Here is a 23986-nt window from a genome sequence, read left to right on the forward strand (position 1 = left end):
ATGAGTGATTGGGTAAGCTCGTTGGTCTCCACACCCAATGCCACAACCTGAGCCACATCTGTTGCACGCTGCATCTCAGGAGAGCGTGTCTCCAATCTCCTTCTCCTCTGCCTGGGTCTGCCTTGTGGCACCACTACACTGGGAGGCGCGGGCACGGACGGTGGCATGCTCGGTGTTGCAAGCGACACCACTACACAGGGAGGCGCGGGCTGGGACGCTCTGTGTTCCAGACGACAGCACTCGAGTGCGAGCCGTGGGCTGGGATGGTGGGTGAATGTGTGTAAACTGCTTCATGATATCACCAGCAGCACTGGGACCTGCAAAGTCAGAATCAAAACCATGGGAGGTAGAACCAAAACCTATGCTAAGGGTTGAAATTCTGATGCCCCTTGATGGGTGCTCATAAACATTAATTTGGAAGCTCTCCCCTGCAGACATTTCAGTCATCGCTGCCATCATCCAGTCTGGATCGTCTGCATCTGGTTGTACTGGTTCTTGTTCTGTATCTTCAGGATCCTCAGGGTTGGCAGCAGCAGCATCATCATCATCATCATCATGTTCTGCAAAATACATCAGAACAGTCAAATATTTAACAGCAAGGGAAGGGGCAGGATGGGTGGCATGAGTACTCTCACACATAGCAGGCTAGGAAGCAGGTTGATTTGAAGGGCCATGATGCATTTTCAGGACTTACCCTCTTCCTCGCGTGCGGGCCCAGCTTGTGCTGTACTGATTGCTTTTCTCCATGTACGACTCATCATAGCAGCTACCCTTTGTTCCAAGGGTGTCAGTGGATGCAGATTAGGCGTGCCTCCTCCTGTCCGAGTTGCTTCCCTTTTGTTGTGGGCCAATTTCTTCTGCAAAGAGTAAAATATAACTTTTTACAGAGTGCGTCTTTCTGCAAGGTGGGACATACAGATAGTCACGTTACAATTACGATTACATTAAAAATGGAAAATATTACTTTCACTAACTACTTGACCAAGGTCGTGCCATTTCTTTTTACACTGGCTTCCAGATCTCATGGTATGCACCACTGCGCAGTAATCTTCTGCAACTTGGTTCCAGCGTTTCTTCATTTCTTTAGGTGGCACTTTTATGCAACCTCTGTTACTGGTATCTAGCTCCTGCCATCTCTGGTCAATGATGTTGACTAATATCTCCACTTCCTCATGCAAGAAATTCTTTGTTCTTGGTGGGTCGTTGCTCCATTGCAAAGTTAAATTGACACACTTATTTTTCAAAACACACAGCCCTTAATTTGCATGCACCAATGCAGTACCTGTTCTGCAAGTTTAGCAGCGAAAAGCTGCACTCACTGATTTCAGCTGGTGATTTCTTCAACAGTGCTGCTAAAAGCACTCCTTCAGACACAAAAAAATCACTAAAATTAAATCACAAGTCTTTCCAGGGGTCCACGAGACAAATCTTCACTTTTCCTCTAGTTCCTTTAAAAAATAGCCGAGTGCCAATGTTTATGTGCCACTGTACATGCACGCGCTCCAACGCGCACGCGCAGGGTTGCCGGCACGACGTTGCCTTATTTAAATTAGCCCCGCCCCCCCCACTACTTGTAGAATTGGCACGAGCCTGTTGCTCCGCCCCCCGTTCTATGCACACCGTGCCAAGCTGCTGAAGACCTGCAGGGAGCCGGAGAATAAGCAAGTATTTTTTCGGCGCACTTTCCAGCGCGAAAAATGGGCGTCCAGTTCCCGAAACTTGGGCCCCTAGAAACTAACCTCCGGAGGAGGAGAGAAATTAAAATAAAACTCTATCAGCATTTGTCACATTACCTAGCCTACATAACTTTTTTTCTTTTAAGGCAGTTATATAGTTTCTTGCAAAATAATCTCTCAGAATAGGTATGCCTTTTACTTGCACCTTGGATCAGGTTATTTCTAGATCACTTCAATGGTGGTAAGCTAAAAAACCTCAAGATTATACTGTCAAAATTACTTTCACTGATGTGTGTCTTAGAAGTTTTGCTGCAAGATGTCTTTAGAATTCTAGATTACTGTGCCATGTAAATGTACATCTTTGTTCCATATGGACAGGTTAGTACCTACCACATGAAGTGAAACTGGCTACCACTGAAGCTGTGGCCATATCACGTGAACATTCCATGTAATGCAGCAATGTGAAATATTGGTCACTCCTTTACTAAATACTATTGGCTGGACTAATCTTCCAAAGAAAACAGAATTTTTGCCAAATTAGTTACATGGTTAGGCCTAAACAAATTATAGATACTTCATCTTCCGCCTCATCTTTTGTCACTTTACTGCAATAATCTTATGCATACAAAGAAAGGGATCAAGATAACCTTCAGCATGGTCTTTATTTTTTGTAGTTTATCAGCCATGCAACTCTTTCTCATTCTTTTCCTTCATTATTTTTAATTCTAATACAACGTTTTGGAACACTATTTGATTGTAACATTCAGTTTTTTTTCCTTGTGTTCAGCCATGAACTCATTGAATGGCGGTGCAGGCTCGAATGGCCTACTCCTGCACCTATTTTCTATGTCTATGTTTCTATGTAATCAAGACCTATTCTACAGCCTGTCTCTTGAAAAGAGTTGAGGACTGCCTTGATCGGTCCCATGAGTCTGGAAACTTGAAAGTTTATAACTCTCTCATGGTCAGGAACACTGTCTGCTTTCCATTGGATCTCTTGACCACTTAAAAATTTTTTACCAAAGAATATGCATGCCTATCAGCACATATGTGCAAAGCTATTTTTTTGGTGAGGAAAATTTTAATCTGAGCTAGGCATTATAAACAAGATACTGCCTGGCTGGAACCGTTTGGTTTACAAAATAAATGCACCTTGGAATTTGGGGACATTTATGGAGATATCCTATTAGTCTTGCTTGTGCTAGTTATGATGTATGCTTTCTTGCCTTTCAGTTTGCTGGCAAGTGTCTGATTATGATTATTTTATTTTAGAGATAAATTGTTCCCGGCATTTGGATTTGGTGCACAGATACCCCCTAATTGGCAGGTAAATATTGATCAGTTAATGAAAGTTATTACTAATTTGATTTTATATTTTATGTACAATTTATATTTTCCATGGCTATTTTCCCCCTCCAGGTATCGCATGAATTTCCACTTAATTTCAACTCCACCAATCCATTTTGTGCAGGTATGGCATTCCCTTCTGTGTTTTTTTTTTAAACCCATTTAAAAATTAGTGGCAATACTAAACTACTTTTGCAAAGTATTAATGTTTAGCACTATTATATATGATTGAGATATTTCAAAGCACTGAGGTTTCATGCTTAACTACTCAGCGTGAGGATGGTAAAATATAATTAATTACAAAACACAAACGATGCAAAGCCTTTAGAAAATCCTCTGCATATACTTTACTTCTATATTGTTTGGAAGGTTGCGTCATATTTCATTTCTTAATTAAAACATAAAAGGGTTTCTTAATGGAATAAGAGTTCTTTGAACTATTTGTGTATGTTTGTATTATGTTTTGTGGGTACAAAAGATAGAGTAAGAGATGAAATATCCTGCACTGTAAAAAGCTGGCGTATAAATATGCTAAAACAAATTTTAATTTAAATGCTCAGTGTTATGCTAATTAATATAACATATCATCATGTAAAATGATAATGATTCTGCTCTAGTGATATTTGTTGCTTGTGTCCTGCAAGCACTGATGCTAAGAAAAGATCTAAAATCAGGTCAGATACTGGCTTTGTTTTTGGGAATAATATTTACAAAATATTTAGAATCTGGTTTGTAGGTGTGGAACTAGTAATGTGAAATTAATTCAATGATCTCAATGGAACAGTGTAATTGGCATCCCGTTTGAAACCTTCAAAATATTCAGTTATAAGCTTGGAATGATTATGGTCTCTCTACTATACCAGCCTGTAACAATGAATCATTGTGAGCATATTATACTCCAGTAACGAGGCCCATTTTCCCCTTCCTTTTCCTGTTTCCATTTATTTAAATAGGGTATGGTTCAATTTGCAAAAGTGTGCTTTCAGTTTTGTAAAATTAGTTGGTAAAAATTCAAGTTAAGATGTCCTCTTGAAGTTTATCACTATCTTCCTCACTGTTCATTTCCAAGTTTTGTGTCATCAGCAAATTTTGAAATTGTGCCCTATACACCTACATCTGAGTCATTACTATATATCATAATTCCTCCTCCTTTAAGACCCTCCTTAAAATCTACCTCTTTGACCAAGCTTTTGACCAACCCATCTAATATCTCATTAGAATCATAGAATGGTTATAGCACCGAAGGAGACCATTCTGCCTGTCGAGCCTATGTCGGCTCTCTGCAAGAGCACTTCAGCTAGTCCACTCCCCCCACCCTATTACAGTAGCTCTGGAATTTGTTTTCCTTTAGGTAATTATCCAGTTCCCTTTTGAAAGGAGTGATTGAGTCTGCCTCCACCATCCTTTCAGGCAGTGCATTCCAGATCCTAACCACTCGCTGCATAAAAAAGGTTTTCTTCGTGTCACCTTTGGCTCTTTTGCCAATCACCTTAAATCTATGTTATCTGGCTCTCGCCCCTTTCACCAATGGGAACAGTTTCTCTTTATCTACTCTGTCTAGCCCCTCATGATTTTGAACACCTCTATCAAATTTCCTCTCGACCTTCTCTGCTCCAAGGAGAACAGCCCCAGCTTCTGTAGTCTATCCACGTAACTGAAGTCCATCATCCCTGGAATCATTCTCGGAAATCTTTTCTGCACCCTCTGTAAGGCCTTCACATTCTTAAAGTGCGGTGCCCAGAATTGGACACAATACTCCAGTTGAGGCCGAATCAGTGTTTTATAAAACTTCTTCATAACTTCCTTGCTTTTGTACTCTCTGCCTCTATTTATGAAGCCCAGGATGCCAAATGCTTTTTTAACTGCTTTCTTAACCTGCCCTGCCACCTTCAAATGATTTGTGGAAATATACCCCCAGATCGCTCTCTTCATGCACCCCCTTTAGGATTGTATCCTTTAGTTTATATTGCCTCTCCTCGTTCTTCCTATCAAAATGTATCACTTTGCACTTTTCTGCGTTAAATTTCATCTGCCATATGTTTTCCCATTTCACCTGCCTCTCTATGTCCTCTTGAAGTTTATCACTATCTTCCTCACTGTTCATTTCCAAGTTTTGTGTCATCAGCAAATTTTGAAATTGTGCCCTATACACCTACATCTGAGTCATTACTATATATCAAGAAAAGCAGTGGTCCTAGTACCGACGCCTGGGGAACACCTTCCTCTAGTCCGAAAAACAACCGTTCACCACTACTCTGTTTCCTGTCACTTAGCTAATTTCGTATTCGTGCTGCCACTGTCCCTTTTATTCCATGGGATTCAACTTTGCTGGCAAGTCTATTATGTGACACGTTATTAACTGCCTTTTGAAACTCTTTTGAGTTTACCTGCAAAACATAAAAACATTAAACGGTGCCACCCGACCTGGGTGACACTCCAGACATTTTCAAGGCCCCTTTTTTTTTTTGTTTTTTTGTTTTTTTTTTGGGGCGCTAAAATCAAATTTTTCCAGTGCCCCCTATAAAAGGGAAGGGGGAACTGCCTTTTGAAACTCTTTTGAGTTCACCTGTGAAAACATAAAAACATTAAACGGTGCCACCCGACCTGGGTGACACTCCAGACATTTTCAAGGCCCCTTTTTTTTTTTGTTTTTTGGGGTTTTTTTTGGGGCGCTAAAATCAAATTTTTCCAGTGCCCCCTATAAAAGGGAAGGGGGAACTGCCTTTTGAAAGTCTATGTGCACCACATCAGCTGCATTGCCCTCATCAACTCTCTCTGTTAATACATCAAAATACTTGATCAAGTTAGTTATACATGATTTGCCTTTAACAAATCCATGCTGGTTTTCCTCAATTAATCCACAAGTGACTGTTAACTTTGTCCCTGATTATCGTTTCTAAAAGCTTCCCTCCTATCGAGGTTAACTGACCTGTAGTTGCTGAGCTTATTCTTATACCTTTCTCCAGTCCTCTGGCACCACCCCAGTATCTAAGGAGGATTGGAAGACTATGGCCAGCACCTCCACGATTTCCTCCTTAACTTCCCTCAGCATCCTAGGATGCATCCCATCCAATTCTGGTGATTTATCAGTTTTAAGTACAGACAGCCTTTCTAATATCTCCTCTTTATCAATTTTTTTTCTCATCCAGTATCTCCACTACCTCCTCTTTCACTATGATTTTTGAAGCATCTTATTCCTCAGTGAAGACAGATGCACCTTGTTTTTGTCTGATTAAGCCTCCGTGAACCACCTTAGGATGTTTTTCTATGTTAAAAAGCACTGTAGAAATGGAAGTTGTTGCAGTAATAGTGCACATTGCTGCTAAAACTGTTATGTACGTAAACATTGTAACTATGTAAGACTTACCACCAGAGGGCGGAACTGTTGGAGGCCCGAGGATCACCTGTACACTTCGTGCAAGGGAGTATAAAAGGTTGCCTGCCGTGCTGCTTAAGTACTCTGGAGTTGTATTAAAGAGACTAAGGTCACATCAGTTTTAGCTCACAGTACTCAGTCTTGTGGCGTTCTTCCATACTTAACAATTGGTGACGAGTAACAGATTACGAACTTTCATGCGGTCATGGCTGCCGTTGGTATTTTAAAGAGATTTGTAGAGGATGATGATTGGAAAGCCTTCGTTGAGCGTCTCGACCAGTACTTCGTGGCCAACGAGCTGGATGGGGTCGATCAAGCGCAGGGCGATTCTCCTCACGATGTGTGGGTCCACAATATATGGCCTGATCAAGAATCTGCTAGCACTGGAGAAACCAGTGGAGAAGACATATACAGAGTTGTGTACGCTGGTTTGGAACCACCTCAAGCTGAAGGAGAGCGTCTACACGCACCACCACTCCGAGGGCCAGGATGTGGCGAGTTATGTCGCCGACCTGAGACGCCTTTCGGGAACTTGCGAATTTGCTGGATTTTGGGGGAAAATGCTGCGGGATTTTTTTTGTGCTTGGCATCGGTCATGAGGTCATTCTTCGCAAGCTGCTGTCTGCCGAGTCCCTAGACCTGAGCAAGGCCATCACGATAGCCCAGGCATTCATATTCACGAGCGATAATACCAGACAGATATCTTCCCAGCATCGAAGCTTACCGGCAAGTACTGTGCATAAAATAACCTTGCTAGCAGGCAGAAATGCATATGGCAGGGCCTACACTTCTGCAGCTGCAAGACCTAGGATGACTCAGAGTCCGCCATCGGGCGTGAATGCAAATCCATTAGCACCATGTTGGCACTGCAGGATTAATCATAGAGCCCATCAATGTCGATTCAAGCAGTACGTGTGCAAAGGCTGCGAAACAATGGGGCACCTCCAGCAAATGTGTAAGTGTGCTGCGACTCACCACGTGGCAGAGTCGGCAGAGGATGATTGATCCGGTGCGGATCACGCAGAACAAACGAGAGGTAACTCAACCCGAGGAAGAAGTGTATGGGGTACACACCTTCACCACCAAGAGCCCTCCTATCATGCTGAAAGTCAAATTGAACGGTAATCTGGTATCAATGGAGTTGGACAAGGGGACGAGTCAGTCAATTATGAGCCACAAGGCTTTTGAGAAACTGTGGGGCAACAAGGCACAAAGGTCCAAACTGAGCCCGATTCAGACAAAGCTGCGCACCTACACAAAGAGCTCATACCAGTCATTGACAGTGCGGCAGTTAAGGTATCGTACGATGGAGCTGTACATGATTTATCACTGTGGATTGTACCAGGCGATGGCCCAATGCTATTCGGCAGAAGCTGGCTGGGAAAGATTCGTTGGAACTGGAATGATATCAAAGCACTAAGTGGATGATGCCTCGTGCGCCCAAGTGCTGAGCAAGTTTCCGTCACTATTTGAACCAGGTATCGGCAACTTCACAGGCGTCAAGGTGCAGATCCATCTAGTCCCCGATGCAAGGCCCGTTCATCACAAGGCTCGAGCGGTTCCATATATGATGAGGGAGAAAGTCGAGATCGAACTGGACAGACTTCAACGAGAGGGAATCATATCGCCAGTCAAGTTCAACGAGTGGGCCAGTCCGATTGTTCCAGTGTTGAAAAGCGATGGCACGGTCAGAATCTGTGGAGACTACAAGGTAACAATCAATCGAGTCTCGTTACAAGACCAGTACCCGCTAACCAAGTGGATGATCTGTTTGCAACATTACTGGGGGGGGAAGTCGTTCACCAAGTTGGATCGAACCTTCACCTACATGACACAGGAGCTGGCTGAATCTTCGAAAAGATTGACAGGCATCAACATGCACAAAGAATGGTTTATATACCAAAGGTGCCCTTTTGGGATTCGCTCGGCTGCTGCCATCTTCCAGAGGAACATGGAGAGTGCTGAAATCGGTTCCGTGCACCGTTGTGTTTCAAGACGACATCCTGATCACCGGTTGTGACACCATCGAACACTTGCACAACCTGGAAGAGCTTCTAAGTCAACTAGACAGACTAGACAGAGTGGGACTCAGGCTGAAACGCTCCAAGTGTGTTTCCCTGGTGCCAGAGGTCGAATTTTTAGGGAGAAAGATTGCGGCAGACGGCATCAGACCCATAGACTCCAAGACAGAGGCCATCAAGAATGCACCCAGACCACAGAATGTGATGGAGCTGCGTTCGGTCCTGGGATGACTCAACTATTTTGGTAACTTTCTATCTGGGTTAAGCACTTTTGCTGGAACCGTTGCACATGTTGCTACGTAAGGATGACGACTGGGTTTGGGGTAAATCTCAAGAGAGACAGCCTTTGAGAAGGCCAGAAACCTCCTTTGTTCTAATAAGTTACTTGTACTGTATGACCCGTGTAAATGATTAGTACTAGCTTGTGATGCATCTTCGTACGAGGTCGGCTGTGTGTTACAGCAAACCAATGTATCGGGCAAACTTCAACTGGTTGCATACGCGTCTAGAAGTCTGTCTAAGGCTGAAAGAGCCTACAGTATTATCAAGAAAGAGGCGTTAGCATGTGTATATGGGGTTAAGAAAATGCACCAATACCTAATTGGACTTCGGTTTGAGCTTGAAACTGACCACAAACCGCTAATTTTGCTGTTTTCAGAAAGCGCAGGTATAAACACCAATGCTTCGTCCCATATCCAAAGATGGGCACTAACATTGTCCACCTATGACTGTTACCCGCCACAGACCAGGCACGGAGAACTGTGCTGATGCCCTCAGTCGGCTAACATTGCCCACTACCAGGGTGGAAATGGCGCAGCCCACAGACTTGCTTCTGGTCATGGATGCTTTTGAGAGCGAGGGGTCACCCGTCATTGTTCGCCAGATCAGGACCTGGACCAGCCAGGATCCTGTGCTATCACTTGTAAAGAGTTGCTTCCTCAATGGGAGCTGGTCGGCCGTTCCCGGGGAAATGCAAGATGAAATTAAGCCGTTTCACCGATGCAAAGATAAAACGTCCATCCAGTTAGATTGTCTCTTATGGGGTAATCGCGTGGTTTTGCCAAAAAAAGGCAGGGAAACGTTTATACGCGACTTACACAATGCCCACCCAGACATAGTCATGATGAAGGCTATAGCCAGGTCGCATGTTTGGTGGCCTGGCATTGAAACTGACTTAGTCATGCGTACACCAGTGCAACATGTGCTCACAACTGAGCAATGCACCAAGGGAGGCTCCATTGAGTCTGTGGTCATGGCCCACCAAACCATGGTCCAGGATCCACGTAGATTTTGCTGGCCCCTTTGTCGGAAAGATGTTTTTAGTTGTGGACGCTTACTCTAAATGGATTGAATGCATAATCATGTCATCCAGCACATCCACTGCCACCATTGAAAGCCTCCGGGCTATGTTCGCCACCCATGGCTTGCCCGGCATCCTTGTCAGTGACAATGGACCGTGTTTCACCAGCTCGGAATTCAACGAGTTTATGACCCGCAATGGCATCAAGCATGTCAAGTCTGCCCCGTTTAAGCCCGCATCCAACGATCCAGCGGAACGGGCTGTCCAAACTATCAAGCTGAGCTTGAAATGCGTGACAGAAGGCTCCTTGGAGACCCGCTTATCTCGGGTTCTGCTCAGCTACCGGACACGACCCTACTCGCTCACTGGGGTTTCCCCTGCAGAATTGTTAATGAAGAGAGCACTCAAAACCAGGCCCTCCCTAGTCCACCCGGATCTAAATGATCAGGTGGCAACCCGGCGTCACCGGCAAAACATGTACCACGATCACGTGGCTGTATCTCGTGACATTGATGATAACGACCCTGTGTCTGTCCTTAATTATGGTCATGGTCCTAAATGGGTCACTGGCACTGTCTTGGCCAAGGAGGGGAATAGAGTGTTTATAGTCAAACTGGACAACTGTGCAGAAAGCATTTGGATCAGACCAAACTGCGGTTCACCAATAACCAGGAACAGCCTGAAGAGGACATCACCATCATCGATCCACCAACACACACCCAACCAGCAATTGACCAAGAGGATGAACCCACCATTCCCAACAGTCCTGTCAGACCAACCGTGCCGCAGTGCAGCAATCGTCCGACCAACTCACCCATGCCAGAGTTTGAATTCAGACGATCAACCAGAGAGCGTAGGGCCCGGATCGTTTCAACTTGTAAATAATTTGTATCAGAGAGTTTGGGGGCGGGAGACTGATATGTATGTAAACATTGTATTTGTGTAAGACTTGCCACCAGAGGACGCAACTGTTGGAGGCCCAAGGGTCACCTGCACAACTCGTGCAAGGGAGTATAAAAGGTTGTCTGCCATGCTGCTTAGGCAGTCTGGAGTTGTATTAAAGAGACTGAGGTCACATCAGTTTTAGCTCACAGTACTCAGTCTTCCATACTTAACAAAAAACATAGAATTTTACAGGACAGAGAAACATAGAAATTTACTAGGATGCTGCCTGAAATTGAGAATCTTAGTTATGAGGACAGATTGGATAGGCTGGGTTTGTTCTCATTGGAACAGAGGAGGTTGAGAGTAGACCTCATTGAGCTATACAAATTATTGAGGGAGGGCCCTGGACATAGTGGATAATAAGGGTCTATTTCCATAGGTGGTGGGGTCTATTACGAGGGAGCAAAGTTTAAGGTGGTTGGTGGAAGGTTTAGAGGGGATTTGAGGGGTGGGGGGGGCTTCTTTACGCAGAGGGCTGTGGGGATCTGGAACTCGCTGCCTGGAAGAGTGGTCGATGCAGAAACCCTCACCACTTTTAAGAGATGGTTGGATGGGCACTTAAAGTGCAGTAACCTGCAGGGTTACGGACCTAGAGCTGGTAATTGGGATTAGTGTGTATGACCTTTTGTTGGGTGGCGCAGATATAATGCTAAGTACTGCAGGGAATAGAATACAGCCAGGGTGATCTCCTGGACTCGTTTCGATCGGCTGGATGGGTCGGAGAGGAATCTTCCCAGATTTTTTCTCCCTAAATTGGCCTGGGTTTTTATCTGGTTTTAACCTCTCCCAGGAGATCACATGGCTCCGGTTGGGGTGGTGTGTAGAATGTTTCAGTATAAGGGATGTCGCAGTTGTGTGTGGTGGACTGATTGGGCTGGGTGCGCTTTGCCTTTCCGTCATTGTTCATAGGTTTATATGTAACCTTTAGGGCTGCTGACCAAGGGCCGTGTGGCTCTTTGCCGGCCGGCATGGACACGATGGGTCGAAATGGTCTCCTTCTGCACTGTAAATTTCTATGTTTCTATGTTTCAAAGCTATTTCGACCATTGTATCTGTGTTGGCTCTTTGCTGGAAAAATCCAAAACCATTCCCACTGCCCCATTTTCTCATATACTTGTACCTTTATATGCTTCAAAAATGTATCTAATTTCCCCATAAATGATACAATGGTCTTCTGCCTCAACCTCTGGCAAAGCATTCCATGCTTCAAACAATGCTTGTAATTGTGATAGATGAGGTTGATGTTGGGTCGATCCAAAGGTTGGACTCCCAGCACCTAGTGATCTGAGACGCAAATGCTTTCTAGGTAATGAGTTTGAGCAGCTATTGTTCTCCGTCTTAGTTTTCTCATTGGCTTTATAAAGAGTGTATTTTTTGAGGAGGAACACCCCCACAACATACCAGTCTCATCTGTTATCACCTGGAGTATAGTAAACTTACTAAAAATATGACCACGAAATTCGGCACCTTACTGTTGAAAGTTACACCCATTTTTAAAAGAAAAAATGCCCTCTGCCTTGCTTCCGCCCGCGCTGTTCGCCATTTTGGTGAGGGTGATGGCATGGGCGGTACGTGTGTGTGCCGGCCGTATGCAGAGTAGGCAGAGCATGACGCCGGTCAGTGTGTAACGCTGACTTGACGTACGACCTGCCATTTTCGTGGTTGCCACTCCATTCAACATCCTCTGCTAAACACTTACAGCTGAACGAGGGACTCCTCACCAGTGCTATTTAAAGGGAAACATCCAACTTGCAGCTAAGTTGATTATTTCTCTTGTACTGACACTTGCAGAGTTTGTATGAATACTGGCTTGATGGAAGACATTTAAAAAGTTGTTGGTGTGCAGGGAGTGCTGCTGCACATTGGGAAGGTGTTGGCAGATGCTGCAAGGTCTCTGAATACACCACTTGCTCCCAGTCATGGGGGCTCTATTTGCAGTCCCTCTCGTGCTGCAGATGGAGCAGAGGCAGTGAAGAAGAGGACAAGCTGCTCGCAGGGGGAGGAGTGGGAGGAGGGCTCTCAGCAGAAGGCAATACCCACCTTGGGTCTTCAGGGAGCACTTTGTACTTTTGTACCTAAGCCAGGAGCAGTGTGCTCGGCGGCTCTGCATCACCAAGGAGGTGGTTACAGAACTCTGCCACTTCTTGGAACCAGACCTGCAGCTTCTGAGCAGGGCGACGATGGCTCTGCGAATAGCCCTCAACGTAACCGTGGCCCTCAATTTTTTTCGACAGTAGATCCTTCCAGGCTGGAACAGGCAACATAGCAAACATCCCGCAGTTCGCTGTCGGTCGCATCCGGGAGGTCACAGAGGATCTGTACTTTAGGAAAGGGGACTTCATTTCTTCTCTCCAAACAGAAAGAAGCAGGAGGACTGCGCAGGTGGCTTTGGCAGGATATTGGACTTCCCTATGGTGCAAGGTGCCATCAACTGCACACACATGGCTTTGTGGGCGCCGCACATCAATGGTATGATGTTCCGTAACTGCAAAGGGTACCACTCACTTCATGCTGTGTGACCACGCCCGGCACAGCATGATGGTGAATACCCAGTATCCTGGCAGCAGTCGTGGTGCCTTCATTCTGCACCAGTCCACTGTGCCAGCAATCTTCCAGCAACCATGTCGAACCCAAGGGTGGCTGCGAGGCAACAAGGGCTATCCGCTCGACACCTGGCCGATAATTACCCTCCGTAACCCCACCACTCATATATAATGACAGCCATGTTGCCACAAGGAACATCATTGAGCAGACCATCGGGATGCTTAAGCAATGGTTCCACCGCCTTGACTGCTCGGGCGGAGCTCTCCAGTACTTGGTGGATGTGGTGTCCTAATTCATGGTGGCCTGCTGCATCCTCCACAGATTGGCCATCATGAGGGCACATTACTTGCCACCGTGGGTTCCACCTCCATCTCAGGAGAAGAAAGGGAGGAGGCAGCCTGAAAATCTACATTCCAGACTGGCTGTCCATGAATGTGAATTTGCAGGCTGCCTCCTCCCGTCCTCCTCGGACTCCGGTTCAGATGAATGAAACCCCAGCTCCCCGTTGCTCAGCACTACCTCACCTTGCTATCCTACTGTCACAGAATATCACAGCATCCTCTTGTCCACAATGCTGAAATGAAAGCCACCACAGAACAAACATTCCAAACATAATTTATAAATGATTCATTCCAAAACGTAGTCAACTAATCACCCTTAGTGGTTGTCTTTAATGTGTCTTTGCCTATCCTAGTGCTACCTCTGTAGCTACAGTATAGATGGTGGAAGGCTGCTGACTTTCACTGGGCGAGACTGCAGATGACCTTGCAGGATGAACTTGAGCAGCTCTGGGCCTAGAAGGATAGGCTGTAGACTGCACCACCTCAGCATCGAAGGCATCAGTCTGGGCTGGCTGGCTGACAGGCAAAAGCAGGGACACTGGTGGAGTGGCAGTGGTGGAAATGCAAATGATGTCATCCTGAGAGAGAACAGCAGATTTGTGCTCCACAGAGCCACTGGCATTCGCCTGGGGCGACACCTCAGCAATCATAGTAATCTGTTGGAGGACAGATTGCTGGACTGCTGAGAGACCCTGCAAGCAATGTTCCTGTTAATTTTTTGGGGGGTGTATGGCCTCTTTAAGGGCCTGCGCGATCCATTTAAAATACTGCACATGCGTGGTTTTTAATCATTGAAAAGACAGCAAGCCGGCTACATGGAAGGTTCAGAGAACTGCGCAGCTGTGTAGCTTAAAGGAAACATTTCCTGCAAGCCCCTTTCCCCACTGGTAAACACAGCCATGATGGCAGCAGTTTGACCTTGCATGCCAGAAAGCTGAGCTTAAATAACAGAAGTCTGAGCTTCCATTGGGTCGCTTCTGCTTGTGCTGCAATGGAAGTTGAGACATCGCCCATCAAATCCTGCATCATGGTTGGGTCCACAAGTGCGCTAATGGAGTTGCCCATCACTTCCATCTGGGAAATAATGGGCTACAAGCTCTGCACAAAGCATTGTGCAAGGTTGGAGCTGGAGACCTTCATGCTTCTTGACAGTGACAACAGGCTCTCTGGCAGGCCTGCCAATGTACCAAGCATTTCTGCGTGCATGACCATTTCCCTTCTTCTGAAGGCTGCCCAATCGAAGCCCTCGTCTGAGTCCTCTGCAGCAGAACTTCTCTGCGACCTTGCCCTCCAAGGAGCTGGCACCTGCACTACCCTTTCCCCCTGCCCTGGTTGCAGGACGCTCGTGACCGGTGACTCACCACATGCACTTCCTACCTCTATTCTACTCTCTAAAGTACGCGTTGTGCCATTTTCTGGACTGGTGCCTGCGAGTGTCAGTATGAGTAACGGTGTCTCTTTTCCATCACTCTCCTCCTTATTCTTTTTGCATTGGCTGGGTTGGTTGGAGTTCTTGTGTATCAGAAAGGAGTAAGGCACAGTGTAGGGTTGTGGTGAGAGGAGTGGGTGAAAGCAAGATGTACATGTTTCATCATCATCATCATCATCGGCAGTCCCTCGAAATCGAGGTAGACTTGCTTCCACTCAAAATGAGTTCTTAGATGACTGAACAGTCAAATAAGTGAATTATGGTCTCTGTCTGTCCCACCTGTGACAGTCGTTGAAGGAAGGTGGGTGGGGATTCTGGTTTGCCGCACGCTCCTTTCGCTGCCTGCGCTTGCTTTCTGCATGCCCTCGGCAACAAAACTCGAGATGCTCAGCGCCCTCCCGGATGCTCTTCCTCCACTTACGGCAGTCTTTGGCCAGGGACTCCTGGTGTCAGTGGGGATGTTGCATTTTAACAAGGAGGCTTTGAAGGTGTCCGTGAAACGTTATCTCTGCCCACCTGGGGCTCGCTTGCCTTGTAGGAGTTCCGAGTAGTGCGTTTGTTTTGGGAGTCTTGTGACAGGCATGCGAACAATGTGGCCTGCCCAACGGAGCTGGTCGAGTGTGGTCAGTGCTTTGATGCTGGGAATTTTGGCCTGATCGAGGACGCTAATGTTGGTGCATCTGTCCTCCCAGGGGCTTTGCAGGATCATGCGGAGACATCAATGGTGGTATGTCTCCAGCGATTTGAGGTGTCTAATGTATATGGTCCACGTCTCTGAGCCATACAGGAGGGCGGGTATCACTACAGCCCTGGAGACCATAAGCTTGGTGCCAGATTTGAGGGCCTGATCTTCGAACACTCTCTTCCTCTGGCGGCTGAAGGCTGCGCTGGCGCACTGGGGGGGGTATTGAACTTCGTCATCGATGTCTGCCCTTGTTGATAATAGGCTCCTGAGGTATGGAAAGTGGTCTATGTTGTCCAGGGCCGCGCCATGGATCTTGATGACTGAGGAGCAGTGCAGCAGGGTCAGGTTGGCGGAGGACATTTGTCTTACAGATGTTTAGTGTAAAGTCCATGCTTTCATATGCCTCAGTGAAGATATTGACTGTAACTTGAAGTTCAGCCTCTGTGCGCAGACGCAAGCATCGTCTGCGTACTGTAGCTCGATGACAGAGGATGGGGAGGTCTTGGATCTAGCCTGGAGAACCCATGACCTAAAGAATAGATGGTGGGTGGAGAAAGCACAGAGGATTCAGCAGCTGGCTGACAGCCATGGTATGCGAGGATTCTTCACTGCAGTCAAGTCCACCTACGGCCCAAGCACCCAAAGCCCCACCCCACTGCTGGCCAAGAATGAGGAGTTGGACCCGCTGGAAGGAGCAGTTCGAAGATCTCCTTAACCGAGACTCTGCCTTTGATACCAACCAGCAATCGACCTCGCTGTCAATCACGAGATGAACCCATTGTTCCTGACAGTCCGGTCAGACTAGCTGCGGTGCAGTGCAGCAATGGTCCGACCAACTCGCACATGCCAGGGTTTGAACTTAGACGATCAACCAGGGAGCGAAGGGCTCCGGATCGCCTCAACTTGTAAATAACTTTTACAAGTGTCCTCGACGCCATCCCGCAGCATGCTACCCGCCACCATCTCAGCAAAACCCCAGCCCTGCACATAGAAACATAGAAAATAGGTGCGGGAGTAGGCCATTCAGCCCTTCAAGCCTGCACCACCATTCAATAAGATCATGGCTGATCATTCCCTCAGTACCCCTTTTCTGCTTTCTCTCCATACCCCTTGATCCCCTTAGCCGTAAGGGCCATATCTAACTCCCTTTTGAATATATCCAATGAACTGGCATCAACAACTCTCTGCAGCAGGGAATTCCACAGGTTAACAACTCTGAGTGAAGAAGTTTCTCCTCATCTCAGTCCTAAATGGCTTACCCCTTATCCTTAGACGATGTCCCCTGGTTCTGGACTTCCCCAACATCGGAAACATTCTACCCATCTAACCTGTCCCGTCCCGTCAGAATCTTACGTTTCTATGAGGTCCCCTCTCATTCTTGTAAACTCCAATGTATAAAGGCCCAGTTGATCCAGTCTCTCCTCATATGTCAGTCCTGCCATCCCAGGAATCAGTCTGGTGAACCTACGCTGCACTCCCTCAATAGCAAGAGCGTCCTTCCTCAGATTAGGAGACCAAAACCGAACACAATATTCCAGGTGAGGCCTCACCAAGGCCCTGTACAACTGCAGTAAGACCTCCCTGCTCCTATACTCAAATCCCCTAGCTATGAAGGCCAACATACTATTTGCCGCCTTCACCTCCTGCTGTACCTGTATGCCAACTTTCAAAATCTGATGAACCATGACACCCAGGTCTCGTTGCACCTCCCCTTTTCCTAATCTGCCGCCATTCAGATAATATTCTGTCTTCGCGTTTTTTCTGTCTTTGCGTTTTTGCCCCAAAGTGGATAACCTCACATTTATCCACATTATACTGCATCTGCCATGCATTTGCCCACTCACCTAACCTGTCCAAGTCACCCTTATTGCAGCCTCTTAGCGTCCCCCTCACAGCTCACACCGCCACCCAGTTTAGTGTCATCTGCAAACTTGGAGATATTACACTCAATTCCTTCATCCAAATCATTGATGTATATTGTAAAGAGCTGGGGTCCCAACAATGATACCCTGCGGCACTCCACTAGTCACTGCCTGTCATTCTGAAAAGGACCCGTTTATCCCGACTCTCTGCTTCCTGTCTGCCAACCAGTTTTCTATCCACTTCAGTACATTACCCCCAAAATACCATGTGCTTTGATTTTGCACACCTATCTCTTGTGTGGGACCTTGTCAAAAGCCTTTTGAAAGTCCAAATACACCACATCCACTGGTTCTCCCTTGTCCACTCTACTAGTTACATCCTCAAAAAATTCCAGAAGATTTGTCAAGCATGATTTCCCCTTCGTAAATCCATGCTGGCTTGGACTGATCCTGTCACTGCTTTCCAAATGCGCTGCTATTTCATCCTTAATAATTGATTCCAACATTTTCCCCACTACTGATGTCAGGCTAACCAGTCTATAATTACCCGCTTTCTCTCTCCCTAAAAAGTGGTGTTACATTAGCTACCCTCCAGTCCATAGGAACTGACCCAGAGTTGATAGACTGTTGGAAAATGATCACCAATGCATCCACTATTTCTAGGGCCACTTCTTAAGTACTCTTGAATGCAGACTATCAGGCCCCGGGGATTTAACGGCCTTCAATCCCATCAATTTCCCGAACACAATTTCCCGCCTAATAAGGATTTCCTTCAGTTCCTCCTTCTCACTGGACCCTCGGCCGTCTAGTACTTCCGGAAGGTTATTTGTGTCTTCCTTCGTGAAGACAGAACCAAAGTATTTGTTCAATTGGTCTGCCATTTCTTTGTTCCCCATTATAAATTCACCTGAATCTGACTCCAAGGGACCTACATTTGTTTTCACTAATCTTTTTCTCTTCACATATCTATAGAAGCTTTTGCAGTCAGTTTTTATGTTCCTGGCAAGCTTCTTCTCGTACTCTATTTTCCCCCTCTTAATTAAACCCTTTGTCCTCCTCTGCTGAATTCTAAATTTCTCCCAGTCCTCAAGTTTGCTGCTTTTTCTGGCCAATTTATATGCCTCTTCCTTGGATTTAACACTATCCTTAATTTCCCTTGTTAGCCACGGTTGAGCACCTTCCCCATTTTATTTTTACTCCAGACAGGGATGTACAATTGCTGAAGTTCATCCATGTGATCTTTAAATGCTTGCCATTGCCTATCCACCGTCAACCCTTTAAATATCACTTACCAGTCTATTCTAGCCAATTCACGCCTCAAACCATTGAAGTTAACTTTCCTTAAGTTCAGGAACCTAGTTTCTGAATTAACTGTGTCACTCTTCATCTTAATAAAGAATTCTACCATGTTATGGTCACTCTTCCCCAAGAGGCCTCGCACAACAAGATTGCTAATTCGTCCTTTCTCATTACACATCACCCAGTCTAGGATGGCCAGCTCCCTGGTTGGTTCCTCAACATATTGGTCTAGAAAACCATCCCTAATACACTCCAGGAAATCCTCCTCCACCGCATTGCTACCAGTTTGGTTAGCCCAATCAATATGTAGATTAAAGTCACCCATGATAACTGCTGTACCTTTATTGCATACATCCCTAATTTCTTCTTTGATGCTGTCCCCAACCTTACTACTACTGTTTGGTCGTCTGTACACAACTCCCACTAGCGTTTTCTGCCCCTTGGTATTCCGTAGCTCCACCTATACCGATTCCACATCATCCAAGCTAATGTCCTTTCTTACTATTGCATTAATTTCCTCTTTAATCAGCAATGCCACCCCGCCTCCTTTTCCTTTCTGTCTATCCTTCCTAAATGTTGAATACCCCTGGATGTTGAGTTCCCAGCCTTGGTCACCGTGGAGCCATGTCTCCGTGATGCCAATTACATCATACCCGTGAACTGCTATCTGCGTAGTTAATTCGTCCACCTTATTCCGAATACTCATCGCATTGAGGCACAGAGCCTTCAAGCTTGTCTTTTTAACACCCTTTGTCCCTTTTAGGATTTTGCTGTAATGTGGCCCTTTTTGCTTTTCGCCTTGGCTTTCTCCGCCCTCTACTTTTACTTTTCTTCTTTCTATATTTTGCTTCTGCCCCCATTCTACTTCCCTCTGTCTCCCTGCATAGGTTCCCATCCCCCTGCCATGTTAGTTTAACTTCTCCCCAACAGCACTAGCAAACACTCCCCCTAGGACATTGGTTCCGGTCCTGCCCAGGTGCAGACCATCCGGTTTGTACTGGTCCCACCTCCCCCAGAATCGGTTCCAATGTCCCAGGAATTTGAATCCCTCCCTTCGGCACCACTCCTCAAGCGACATATTCATCTGAGCTATCCTGCGATTCCTACTCTGACTAGCACGTGGCACTGGTGGCAATCCTGAGATTACTACTTTTGAGGTCCTACTTTTAAATTTAGCTCCTTGCTCCCTAAATTCGTCTCGTAGGACCTCATCCCGTTTTTTTCCCTATGTCGTTAGTACCTATATGCACCACCTGGCTGTTCACCCTCCCTTTTCAGAATGTCCTGCACCCGCTCTGAGATATCCTTGACCCTTGCACCAGGGAGGCAACATACCATCCTGGAGTCTCTTACGGCCGCAGAAACGTCTATCTATTCCCCTTATAATTGAATCCCCGATCACTATAGTTCTCCCACTCTTTTTCCTGCCCTCCTGTGCAGCAGAGCCAGCCACGGTGCCATGAACTTGGCTGCTGCTGCTCTCCCCTGATGAGTCATCCCACTCAACAGTACCCAAAGCGGTAGTATCTGTTTTGCAGGGGGATGACCGCAGGGGACCCCTGCACTACCTTCCTTGCACTGCTCTTCTTGTTGGTCATCCATTCCATATCTGGCTGTGTACCCTTTACGTGTGTGGTAAGCCCAACTCACTAAACGTGCTATTCACGTCATTCTTAGCATCGTGCATGCTCCAGAGTGAATCCACTCGCAGCTGTAATGCCGCAATGCGGTCCGTCAGGAGATGCAGACGGATACACTTCCCACACACGTAGTCGTCAGGGGCACCGGAAGCATCCCTGACTTCCCACATAGTACAGGAGGAGCATAACATGTGCCCGATCTGTCCTGCCATGACTTAACCCCTAGATAAACTTAAATTGGCAACAATGCTAAATGTTACTTGCTGATAAAGAAAAGAAAAAGACAAGCTACTTACCAATCACTTACCCTCTTGGCTGTCACGTCACCTTTCGATTTCTTTCTACTTTTTTGCCTCCCTGCTGCAGCTGCACAAGCTGGCCTCCCCAACGTCCTGCTCTGCCTCTCTAACTGCCGCCGATCCCCGGACTCCCGCTGAGCCTTTATAGGCCCCACCAACGTCCTGCTCCGCCTCTCTAACTGCCGCCGATCCCCGGACTCCCGCTGAGCCTTTATAGGCCTCACCAACGTCCTGCTCCGCCTCTCTAACTGCCGCCGATCCCCGGACTCCTGCTGGGCCTTTATAGGCCTCCCCAACGTCCTGCTCTGCCTCTCTAACTGCCGCCGATCCACGGACTCCCGCTGTGCCTTTATAGGCCTCACCAACGTCCTGCTCTGCCTCTCTAACTGCCGCCGATCCACGGACTCCCGCTGTGCCTTTATAGGCCTCACCAATGTCCTGCTCCGCCTCTCTAACTGCCGCCGATCCCCGGACTCCCGCTGAGCCTTTATAGGCCTCCCCAACGTCCTGCTCTGCCTCTTGAACTGCTGCCGATCCCCGGACTCCCGCTGAGCCTTTATAGGCCCCACCAACGTCCTGCTCCGCCTCTCTAACTGCCGCCGATCCCCGGACTCCCGCTGAGCCTTTATAGGCCTCACCAACGTCCTGCTCCGCCTCTCTAACTGCCGCCGATCCCCGGACTCCCGCTGGGCCTTTATAGGCCTCCCCAACGTCCTGCTCTGCCTCTCTAACTGCCGCCGATCCACGGACTCCCGCTGTGCCTTTATAGGCCTCACCAATGTCCTGCTCCGCCTCTCTAACTGCCGCCGATCCCCGGACTCCCGCTGAGCCTTTATAGGCCTCCCCAACGTCATGCTCTGCCTCTTGAACTGCCGCCAATCCCCGGACTCCCGCTGGGCCTTTATAGGTCTCACCAACGTCCTGCTCCACCTCTCGAACTGCACGAGGTAGAAAAGGCCATCTGTCAGCTCAAGAACAACAAGGCATCGGAAGCAGATGGAATCCCCGCTGAGGCACTGAAGTATGGCGGAGAGGCGCTATTGGCACGAATGCACGACCTCATCTCTCTCATCTGGAAGGAGGAGAGCATGCCGGGAGATCTCGGAGATGCAGTAATCGTGATCATCTTTAAACAAGGGGACATCCGACTGCGGCAACTACAGCGGAATCTCCGTAGCCACTGGGAAGGTCATCGCTAGAATCCTCCTCAACCATCTTCTTCCTGTACATGTTTACACCATCAGCAGCTTGTAAGTGAGAAGTGATTGTGGGATGTGCGAAGGAGCATTAGTTATGAGCAGGCCATCATCAGCAATGCATTCAACCTCGTTGATTGCCACAGCCTCAGATACTGCCCCTCCAGTGATGTCGAGCATTGTCTTCTCCAGCTAAGTCAGATTATTGAGCCATGCCTGCACCCCATTCTCCCCCCCCCCCCCCCCAACCCTCCTCTCTTGTTAGCTGCTGCTGGCGCTGTTTGTGTGCCACCTTGACCTGCAAGGGAAAGTGGAGTGTGTCAGTGAGTGTGGTGCAATGTATTTGGGTGATATGCCTGTCATGGTTGAATAGCTGGCAATGTGTGCAAGATCTGAGATATGGGTGTGAGGCTTGCAACAGTGGTAAGTGTGTGACAGTGAGGTGATGCTATGATTGTGAGATATGAGTCGAGATTGCTGGTAGGTGAGTGATGGGGGTTTAGTGCATTGAGCTGTGTGTGATGGTAGTGGTGCAGTTGGTAGGATATGGCATTTGAAGATGCCTTCATTGACCTTGACCACTCGTGTGAGGTCATTAGGCACTGAATCCAGTTCAGGGGGCAAGACTGGTTGCACTAACCACTTCAGAAATCTACCCCACTTCCTTCGTACTCTCTGTCTGGAAGGCCTCCTGGCCCCTGTGGGTAGAGGACCTGTCTCCTCCTTTCAACCTCCTGCACTAAGGTCACCAGTGCTGTGACTAAGAATCTAGGTGCCCTTACTCTGCCCTGTTGAGACACAGCTACCTTCCACTTTCCTTTGCAACAATTACAATGAGGTAATTTCAGAAAGCACCTCCCCTTTAAAAAGTGCAGACTGTGTTTCACAGTGCCGGCTACCTTTAAATAGAGATCACACTTCCCACGAAATTTGGCCTCCTGTTGAGCACTGTGCAACCATCATCATCATAGGCAGTCTCTCGGAATTGAGGGAGACTTGCTTCCACTCCTAAAGTGAGCCCTTTGGTGGTTGAACAGTCCAATATGAGAGCCACAGACCCTGTCACAGGTGGGACAGACATTCGTCGGGGGAAGGAGATGTTGGTGGAACTGATTTGTCGCACACTCCTTCAGCTGCCTGTGCCTGAGCTCTTCACGCTCGCGGCGTTGAGATTTGAAGAGCTCAACGCCCTCCCGGATGCACTTTCTCTACCTAGGGCGGTGTTTGGCCAGGGACTCCCAGGTGTCAGTGGTGATGTCGCACTTTACCAGGGAGGCTTTGAGGGTGTCCTTATAATGTTTCCGCTGCTCACCTTTGGCTCGTTTGCCGTGAAGAAGCTCCGCATAGAGAAATTGCTTAGGGAATCTCGTGTCTGGCATGCGAACTATGTGGCCTGCCCAGCGAAGTTGATCGAGTGTGGTCAATGCTTCAATACTGGGGATGTTAGCCTTGGCGAGGACACTGATGTTGGTGCGCCTGTCCTCCCAGGGGATTTGCAGGATCTTGCGGAGACATCGTTGGTGATATATCTCCAGTGACTTGAGGTGTCTTCTGTAGATCTTCCGTGCCTCTGATCCATACAGGAGGGCGGGTATTACTACAGCACTGTCGACCATGAGCTTGGTGGTAGATTTTGGGGCCTGGTCTTCGAACACTCTTTTCCTCAGGCGGCCAAAGGCTGCACTGACACACTGGATGTTGAATCTCCGCATCAATGTCTGCCTTTGTTGATAAGAGGCTCCCAAGGTATGGGAAGTGGTCCACATTGTCGAGGGCTGCGCCGTGAATCTTGATGACTGGGGGGCAGTGCTGTGCGGCGAGGACAGGCTGGTGGGGGACCTTTGTCTTACGGATGTTAAGCGTAAGGCCCATACTCTCATATGCCTCGGTGAATACATCGACTATATCCTGGAGTTCAGCCTCAGGGCTCAGCGCTTCAATCATGATAATTAGCAGGCAGCATGAACTTTGCATGTAGCCCGCATTACTTTCAATGGGTGCAGGCAGATCACTGTCTCTGTGCCCA

General features: G+C 47.4%; 1 protein-coding gene across 1 annotated transcript in view; it reads left to right on the top strand.

The window, feature by feature from the left end:
• LOC139276156 (copine-3-like) overlaps positions 1-23986 on the top strand; it is a 151479-nt gene that overhangs the window by 118851 nt on the left and 8642 nt on the right. The window contains exons 14-15 of the mRNA XM_070893714.1: positions 2949-3003; positions 3096-3147. Of these exons, the coding sequence (XP_070749815.1) occupies positions 2949-3003; positions 3096-3147 (107 nt within the window). The remainder of the gene's footprint in view (positions 1-2948; positions 3004-3095; positions 3148-23986) is intronic.

This window comes from Pristiophorus japonicus, chromosome 1 (assembly GCF_044704955.1).
Source record: "Pristiophorus japonicus isolate sPriJap1 chromosome 1, sPriJap1.hap1, whole genome shotgun sequence".
Taxonomy (NCBI): domain Eukaryota; kingdom Metazoa; phylum Chordata; class Chondrichthyes; family Pristiophoridae; genus Pristiophorus; species Pristiophorus japonicus.